The 9,437-nt window shown below is 39.8% G+C and overlaps 1 protein-coding gene across 1 annotated transcript in view; it reads right to left on the minus strand.

Moving 5' to 3' along the window:
- C2H18orf63 (chromosome 2 C18orf63 homolog) overlaps positions 1–7,509 on the minus strand; it is a 38,728-nt gene extending 31,219 nt beyond the window's left edge. The window contains exons 1-4 of the mRNA XM_032771683.2: positions 7,376–7,509; positions 6,525–6,603; positions 5,038–5,094; positions 1,680–1,791 (exon numbers count right to left, since the gene is read on the minus strand). Coding sequence (XP_032627574.1) covers positions 1,680–1,791; positions 5,038–5,094; positions 6,525–6,603; positions 7,376–7,509 — 382 coding nt within the window. The remainder of the gene's footprint in view (positions 1–1,679; positions 1,792–5,037; positions 5,095–6,524; positions 6,604–7,375) is intronic.
- Positions 7,510–9,437: the final 1,928 nt, after the last annotated feature.

Consider the following 9,437-nt stretch of genomic DNA (forward strand, 5'->3'; position numbering starts at 1 on the left):
TAGCCCCTAAAGATGTTGGGGAACAGGGCTAGGGCTCCTAATGTCTGGTACAGTGAGGAGACAACTCCGTTTCCCCAGCCACTTAACCCTCACATGAGGGAAAGGTGATGGGGTCCCAGCAATGGTTGAAATCAAAGTTGGAGGGGTGGGGACTGATGGCAGCCCTCCACAAACATGTGGAAATGAGTGAGAAAGAATGATAACCTGCACTGTATGAGTTATTGCTGATAATTCCCAGATGAATTAAGTTACTAAAGTTGCAGCCTAAAAAGCCACATTACTCACATCTTGTTGTTCTTAAATGTCTGGAACAAAATCCTCAGGCTCAAAAGGAGAGCTGGATAGAAACATTGCTATGTCTTCTTCCACCAGTCCAAACCAGCTGACACATTAGAAGCAACCCCAGAGCTACCATGTGTGTTTCACAAGAAAAACTTTTAGTCTAAGTGATACTATGAAATTAAGAACGAAATAGGGGCCTTGATTCCAGTGAGGAGGGGCCACTGACAACAGATGGGTAGAATGTCTCAGAAAGTACCCAGGGGAGCTGGGGGTAAAGCTGCTGGATAGTGCTTTTCATACTGGTTGAAGAAGGGCTAGTGTGTACTTTGTCTCCACTCTCCTTCATACCAACCAGCTGGCCATGCCCCTTGGCCATGGAAAGCTTGTGGAAACATTCTGCTTAGGTCACATGCAGCACACTGTGGAAGGAGGAAAGAGCTGTCCTGAACACTCTTCTTCATTAGCATACCTATACATAACAAGACACAGTTTAACCTTGAAATCTAAAATAACTACTGTAGCAATATCATCTTTTGGGCAGATAGGCTATACACCCCAGAACAAACACTAAAAATTTAGTTCAATAAGAGTAAACCAATTTCACGCCATCTGAGGATCTGGTCCGCTGATTTTAATTCTTTTTCTTGAATACACTGACTTGTTTTAAAGGGATGTAAATCTGTTTTGAAAATAGTCAATGAAGAAAAAATGATTCAAAATAAAATAAAAGATTCTGATAACAGTGAGACTGGAACTAAAACAGAAAAATGGATTTTTATCCTAATTTATACTGTAGAATAAATCCATACAATTTCAGTAAGGGATGAATAGCATGTGGTTGTGTTAGAACCACATTCACTGGTGTCTGGTCTTCTACATTTGCTAATTTGCCCTCTTCTCCCCTTGTTCAGTTAGTAGGAGAAACATTGTTAGGTGGTAAGAATAACAACATCTGGCCTCATGAAACTTGGTGGAAAGACATGGTCTTAAAACATGTCACTGTCATCCTATGTAAGTGAAGTGTGCAACCTCTGTGAAACAGAAGTGTTGATTATGAACAGCTGATTTTGAAACCTATTTACTGTATTTTCATAAATTATTTGCTGTACTGCAAATTTGATTTTGAAATTATTAACTGAATATGCTATGGTCAATTTACATGGTTATTAAATCAGTTACACAAAGGGGAGGAGAGAGAGAAAATCTGAATTACTTGCCCTTTTTTACTATTCATTAAAAATTGAACTGGGATAAAGAAACAATCACAGAAATACACACAAAGAAAAATGTAAAACTAATAATCAAAGACTAGGCAGCATATGCATGGCAAATATAATTAAAAATAATAAAGTACTGAAAGTCAAAGGGTCAGGCTCTGACCCAGTTGAGTAAAATACCTTGTACCAACAGATGACCAGCCTTATTCCAGCTGGGGGCAAGTCGGGTTATAAGTGTGTAACAGAGACATGGTTGAAGGATGGCTGGGCCAACTCTCTCTGGAGCCTCAATCTAGTAATATTAACCAAGGGGAAAAAATGGTTTAAATAATTATATAATAAGTAGATTTTAAAGCAATTAAATCAAGATTTTATAAAAGATAATCATACTGTCATTTTGGGCCAGATCCTGCAAGATACTGAGCCCCTGTACCCTTTATTTAGTTGGGAACTGAAACAGATTTGAGACCCTTGGGATTTGGCATTTTATATTTTACTGGACACCAACATTAAGGTGCATTCTAATGCATTCTGGGTTTTTGGAGGGTCAGAAGGTTGGGGGGAAAGGAATGACTGAATAAGTTATAGATAGTACTTTTCAATGGATACTGTTTATATCTCATTCCAAACTCTAACCAGTGATTCCCAACATGCACATACATCAAACCCAGCTGCTGGTCTAGCCTGAGATCAATGATGTTTTTTGATGAGATCACAGGTTTGGTTGATTAAGATAACTGTGTTGACATAATATACCTATATATCAGTAAAGCATGTGACTCAGTCCCACGTGACAATCTTTTAAAAACAGCACTAGACAAAAATCAATGTAGCCTATACTAAACGCATTAAAAACTGGTTAGCTGATAGCTCTTAAAAAGGATGTTTCTAGTGAGGTCCTATCTGTTCTCAGTTCAATGCTATTCAATACCTTTATCGGTGATCTGGAAGACAATATAAAATAATTTCTAATAAAATGTTCAAATGATACAAAAAATGGTAGAATGGTAAATAATGATGGGGTCAGATTAGTTATATAATTTGACATAGATCACTTAGCTCTGGTCTACACTACAAGTTTAGGTGGAATTTAGCAGCGTTAGATTGATTTAACCCTGCACCCGTCCACACAATGAAGCCATTTTTGTCGACTTAAAGGACTCTTAAAATCGATTTCTGTACTCCTCCCCACCGAGAGGATTAGCACTGAAATCAACCCTACTGGGTTGAATTTGGGGTAGTGTGGTTGCAATTTGACGGTACAGGCCATCCCAGAGTGCTCCATTGTGACTGGTCTGGACAGCACTCTCAACTCAGATACACTGGCCAGGTTGACAGGAAAAGCCCCACAAACTTTTGAGTTTCATTTCCTGTTTGGCCAGCGTGGTGAGCTGATCAGCACAGATGACTATGCAGAGCTCATCAGCACAGGTGACCATGCAGTCCGAGAATCACAAAAGAGCTCCAGCTCCACACGGGAGGTACTGCATCTGATTGCTGTATGGCGAGACAAATCCAAGCTATCCGAACTCTGTTCCAAAAGACAAAATGCAGGAATATTTGAAAAAATCTCCAAGGACATGAAGGACAGAAGCTATAACAGGGACCTGCAGCAGTGCCGCGTGAAACTTAAGCAGCTCAGGCAAGCCTACCAAAGAACCAGAAAGGCAAATGGCTGCTCCAGGTGAGAGCCCCAGATATGCCACTTCTATGATGAGCTGCATGCCATTCTAGGGGGTGCCCCTACAACTACCTCACCCCTGTGCTTCCCTCCTTCCCACCCCTCCCAGGCTACCTTGGCAGTTACCCCGCACCCATTTGTGTGATGAATTAATAAAGAATGCATGAAATAACAATGACTTTATTGCCTCTGCAAGCGGTGATCAAAGCGGGGAGGGGAGGGCGGTTGGCTTACAGGGAAGTAGAGTGAAACTAGGGGGCGGGTTTTCATCAAGGAGAAACAAACAGAACTTTCACACCGTAGCCTGGCCAGTCATTAAACTGGTTTTCAAAGCTTCTCTGATGCACAGCGTGCCCTGCTGTGCTCTTCTAATCGCTCTGGTGTCTGGTTGCGCATAATCAGCAGCCAGGTGATTTGCCTCAACCTCCCACTCTGCCATAAATGTCTCCCCCTTACTCTCACAGATATTGCGGAGCACACAGCAAGCAGTAAAAACAATGGGAATATTGGTTTCAGTGAGGTCTAACCGAGTCATTAAACTGTGCCAGCAAGCTTTTAAACATCCAAAGGCACATTCTACCAGCATTATGCACTTGCTCAGCCTATCGTTGAACTGCTCCTTACTAATGTCCACACTTCATGAGCCATGGGAGCAAGGGGTAGGGTAGGGTAGGTGCGACCGCACGGTGCTGCCGACTGGGAGAGCAGCCTGAGGCAGAAGCCTCCAGCTGGCATGATATTCCAGGCAGGACTGAATCTCCATTAGATGAAACTTAAAGAAGACAATGACGTAGAGTCATTCCCATTTTTGTACAGGTGACCCCGACCAATCTCACTGAGTTCAGCCAGGAGCACCCACGGGACGACGATGATGGTTAGCAGTCGTATTACACCATCTGCTATTCGCAAGGCAAGGCAAGAGGATGCTGCTGTGTAGCACAGCAGTACCGCGTCTGCCAGGAGCACCCAGGAGACATACTCTGACAGTGAGCTAAGTGGGCTCCATGCTTGCTGTGGTATGTCATCTGCATGGGTAACTCAGAAAAAAAGGCGAGAAATAATTTTTTGCCATTGCTTTCACAGAGGGAGGGAGAGATGGGGGCCTGACAACATGTACCCAGAACCACCCACGACAATGTTTTTGCCCCATCAGGCATTGGGCGCTCAACCCAGAATTCCAATGGGGGGTGGAGACTGTGGGAACTGTGGGATAGTTACCACAGTGCAACGCTCTAAAAGTCTACGCCAGCCTCAGTACTGTGGATGCACACTGCCGACTTAATGTGCTTAGTGGGGACGCACACAATTGACTGCATCAAATCGATTTCTAAAAAATCAACTTCTATTAAATCAACCTAATTTCGTAGTGTAGACATACCCTTAGTAAGGTGGGCTCATCCGAACAAAAGGTCTTTTTATACAATCAAATGCAAGGTCATACATCTAGCAACAAAGAAAGGTAGGCCACAATGAAGATGCAAATGCATGATTACAAATTGGTTTTGATTATAACTACTGGCATTCTACTTAGTAGTTTCTGAAAGTCCACACTCAGCCATACAAGGGCAAACATTGTATCACAGGCAACGTAGCACAACAGAATCATAATATACATTGCAAACAAAACAAAAAACAGGTCATGGACAGGGCTTCACAAAGTTTTCTATACTTTGCATTTTTGGTACTGTAAGTCAATCCTATAATACACAGCATACATATTTTGTGCAAAATTTAAGTAGGGGGAGATTTTCTGTTGGAATGGGAATTGCAAGCACTATGAAAAACATCAGTTTTTATTACTGGGATCACAAGTACTGGCAACAATGAATAAGTGTAACAGTGTGAAGAATCACTTACTGTAGCTCCATGTTTCTCAACATAAGCCTGACATTTTCCTGTTTTGTAAAAAGATATCTAAACAAAAACAAAAAAGAATTATCTGAACCTTTTGAACTTAAAAGGAGTATTCAACAATTACTTGTGCAGCCTTACCACATTCTGTACTAACCATTCTTCCAGAGCCAAGTCGTTGATATCTACCTGTCTTAATTTGTTGTTATTATTGGTGGGGTTTTTGTATTATTATACAGCCTAGAAGCCCTAGTCATGGACCAGGACCCACTATGGCAGAAATTTCTAATCAAATTGCTTTGAAACTACCAACTATCCTGAAGTGGGGCTGGTGGCTGAAAAGATCCATAATGGACACAGGATGGCTGCTGTTGGTCTCTTCCCTGTCTGATAACTCTGTTCTCAAGGTCAGCGGGGAAGAGATATTTTTCTTTGTCCCTAACCAATGACCATTTAATTAATGCAGTTGGATGAAAATGTCTTCAGACAGGGCTGACTCTAGATTTTTGTACAGCTCTGTGCAACTCATGACATGCAGGGTCCCATTATATTCCCCCCACCACAGTTTCTGAGGCTCTTACTCATGATGCTGGGGAAGGAGGAGAGGATATTTTTAAGTGACAAATGTAAACTGGTATTTATATAGGAAAAATACACGATTTAAATTACATGGAAAAGTTTTCAGCTATGTCCATTTCAATTTTTGCTGTTTAGGAGCAACAATCATATGTTTTATTAGAATTTGTATATTCATCTTGATACGAGAGAGTTTTTTATACATTAAAAAGTGAATACATAAATTAAATAAAGTCATTTTACAGTGTTAGACTTCAGGCCTGGCCCAACAGCATCTTATTTTTATAAGAGCTATCTCATTAATATGTGAAATGAATGACAGTTTAAAAACACCAGGCACAATATTTTAAAAATACATAAAATATATAAAAGCAGCAGAGAATCCTGTGGCACCTTATAGACTAACAGACGTTTTGGATCATGAGCTTTCGTGGGTGAATACGCACTTCATCAGATGAATGTAGTGGAAATTTCCAAAACATATAGTAGTACATAACATTAAATAATTGTGTAATTTAGTTAACAGTGAAAGTTAAGAGATTACCCTTATTATGTAAAAGACATTCCCAAAGCATCACCAAACATTTTGGGTAAAATCCTCGACATACTGAAGTCAACAGTTTTACCATTGACTTCAGTAAGGCCAGGATTTCACTCCTCCTCAATGCTTAAGGCACATTTCACTGTACTTCTCTTTATGAAGTGATGATACACATTACTCACCACTGTCCTTTCAAAGGGCCATTTCTTCCATGGAAGAAATAATATGCCACATACATTATTGGTGTTAACTTACGTATTTTGCATTAACAATTTATATGTAAATGGTATCAATTTACTTATAGTAGTTCTGCTAACAAAACGAGTTGGAATATACAGATAGAAATACTGTAAGTATCAGAGATTTTATTACTGACCGCCATTACAACTGAAATTTGATTCAGTGTTCCAGGGACAGGTGAGGAAAGGATGTCTTGATGAAGAAATAACAATTGCCTACAAAGATAAAACTTTTCAAAATTAATTCTGAACTGAATTTCCTCTAAATTGGGCTTGACATCTCAGCATTAGGTTACCTTTATTTTAGTTACATTTTTCTAAAGCTTAACTACATTTTCCAGTAGCTCAGTGGAAAGTGCTGGATAGCTCAAGTTACTGATTCACATCCCACCCAGACTGGTCAGTCACAAACAGTTATTTGATAATTGGAGACCTTTGTGAGAAGAAACAAAATCCACATTCAGAATTGGCACTCTCTCCCTCCCAGAAGGTGGGAAGGTAAATGTGAAACAAAACAAGAGTATGCATGGTAACTGGAGTATGTTGGGAATGTGAGTGTGCTTTTTGGGAGAGAAGTACCACTTTATTCCTCAACTCAACCTCTGTAAAACACTGTAATATCTCAGGTGATACATTCAAAGAGTTACAGCTTTGCATAGGACTATGGACTAACTTTTATTCTTTTTATTCTGTTTTATTCTTTTATAATCATTTATTATTCCCTTACTAATTCAGTGGTCCACTCATAACAAGTGACTTAAAATTGAACACCTTTACAAGCGATAAAGGATTTTGTTGCTTTTTTTTTTAAACAATTGTCATGTACCTTACCAGAACCGGTACAGGGGAAAAAAATGTATTCTTTAATAAGTATGTCATAACTGCTAGGAACTTTACTGATCTTGTTACAGTTAACTACTAATGAAATACTTAAACAAAAAATAAAATAAAATTACTTCTGAGAATGCCAGTCCTTATTTGCCTTTACCTGCAAATCTTCATCTGTGTATTCCTAATCTCATTTTCTGCCAATTTAGAATTCAGTGTAACCTTAACGGCACAGAGTTTTTGTAACTCAGGCAGATTGACGAAGAACAGCGACTGGTGTCTTGTGCCATTCATCTTATTTTGTTAACTGTCCCAGCTCAGCAGCTTAGTCTTTAATAAAATAAAAATAGGACTTTATTATCAAAAAGAGGAGCTATTATTAGGATATTGTGTAATTATGAAATAATGTAGATGTAAGCAGTGTCAGAATGAGCTCTACCCTGACATCTGGTGGTGAGTTGTGGAAAAGGACTTCAGGAGCTGATCTCATTTGTATGGGCACATCTATCCCACCATGCATGATGAGACTGTTTGACCAAATGGTCACTTTGGGTGCTCTGGGATCCCCAGTCTCCGTGTTATTGGGACAGGAGTAAAAAAGTGTTATTATCTTGGTTATGTGAATCAAGGGCAGTAGAACTGTACTTGGCATTTTATGATGGCGAGACTCGGCCTCAACTGAGCCAAACTTACTTGGTGGTGGGTCTTTTGCTCATGCTTTATGTTATGAATCCTGTTTGTGGTGTTTTCCCAACATAATGCTACATTGTTTTTCTCCTTAATTAAAAGGTTTATGCTACACTCAGACTCTGTACTTGCAAGAGGGGAAGTATTGCCTCTTAGAGGCACCCAGGGGAGTGGTATGCAATTGTCCCAGGTCACTGGGTGGGGGCTCGAGCTGGTTTTGCATTGAGTTATTGAAATGGAATCCCTGGATACTGAACCAAGCCCTTGTTGCTGCCAACTCTGACGGGCAGAAGGGTTACACAAACAAATTCATCAATACAACTATATTCCTATTAACATTAGGTGGGAGTTTATAACATATAATAACTTAGACAACTTATCACATTTCATGCATTTTATAACACAGTAAGCATAAACCTCACAGACAATGTTAAAACAATGTTATGGGCCCATCTTATGTTCACAAAAGCAAGAAGTCTCAGAGTTAAGGCAAGAATGACATTGTCCTTAAATTACTCTGTTGTGTCAACATTTTGGACCAATCAAGCCCCTGTGATCCATGAGTGAAGACCTCTCTCTGTCAGGATCTTCCCTTCCTGCATGGAAAGGGGAGTCATCTGCCTCTGCACTGTACTCTTTTTTCTTACCCCAGAATCCCAGTAGGGATCTGAGTCAAGCAATGGTAATAGGCAGGCTGAGGAAGAGATTGCAAGCCACACGACTAGACGCACATAAAGATTCCTCCTCACGCACCGTGCTGGAAATGTAATATATCCTAGGGGCTTTATTACATTTCTGTGTCCTCCAGCAAAGTTTATCCCCCTTTTCACACTATAGAGTAATATTATATTCTATCTAGTTTCTTATACTATGTTCATCAAGTACCTGAGCATCTTCCAGTGCATTCAGCATCTGTCACATATTATTTGTTTCCATCCTCTACCCAAAAGGAGAAGTATGCACAATGCAGTGTTTTGTTTTGGTAGGGATTTTTTTTTAATACACATGCAGCTATGTTTATGTTACAGAAGGCAAGATCAACAAAGTGTGCCCTGCACAAGGAATGGAAGGTGGTGAGATTTGTGACAATCATTAGGAATTTATTCCACAGTCTCACACTACTCCTGAGAGAGCTATGTCTCTGGCAAAGATGAGTTTTATCCTCATTATATTGCTGCTAAAAGACACACGCAGCTGAAGTTTCTTAAGCGCTGAAGGCCAATATTAAAGCAAGGAGATCCATGCTGAGATTTCCTTCTCTTCAGCTCCCTGGTGCCAGTTTTCCCATAGGAATGGATGATTAGGAAGCAGAGCCTCAGCTGGTGTAAACTATCACTAGTTTCACTAAAATCAATGAAAGCTATAACAATGTATATTATACGAAGATTTGCCCTTATGCCTTTAATTATTGCACTGCAGACCAGATAAAGTCTGAAGGCTGTTTGGAACTAGATTACTTATGACACAAAAAGTTAATGAACAGCTATTTCACTGCTCAAAGAAAATGTATTCAGTTAACAGAAATATTACAGAAA

The sequence above is a fragment of the Chelonoidis abingdonii genome, chromosome 2 (assembly GCF_003597395.2).
Source record: "Chelonoidis abingdonii isolate Lonesome George chromosome 2, CheloAbing_2.0, whole genome shotgun sequence".
In the NCBI taxonomy this organism is placed as follows: Eukaryota; Metazoa; Chordata; order Testudines; family Testudinidae; genus Chelonoidis; species Chelonoidis abingdonii.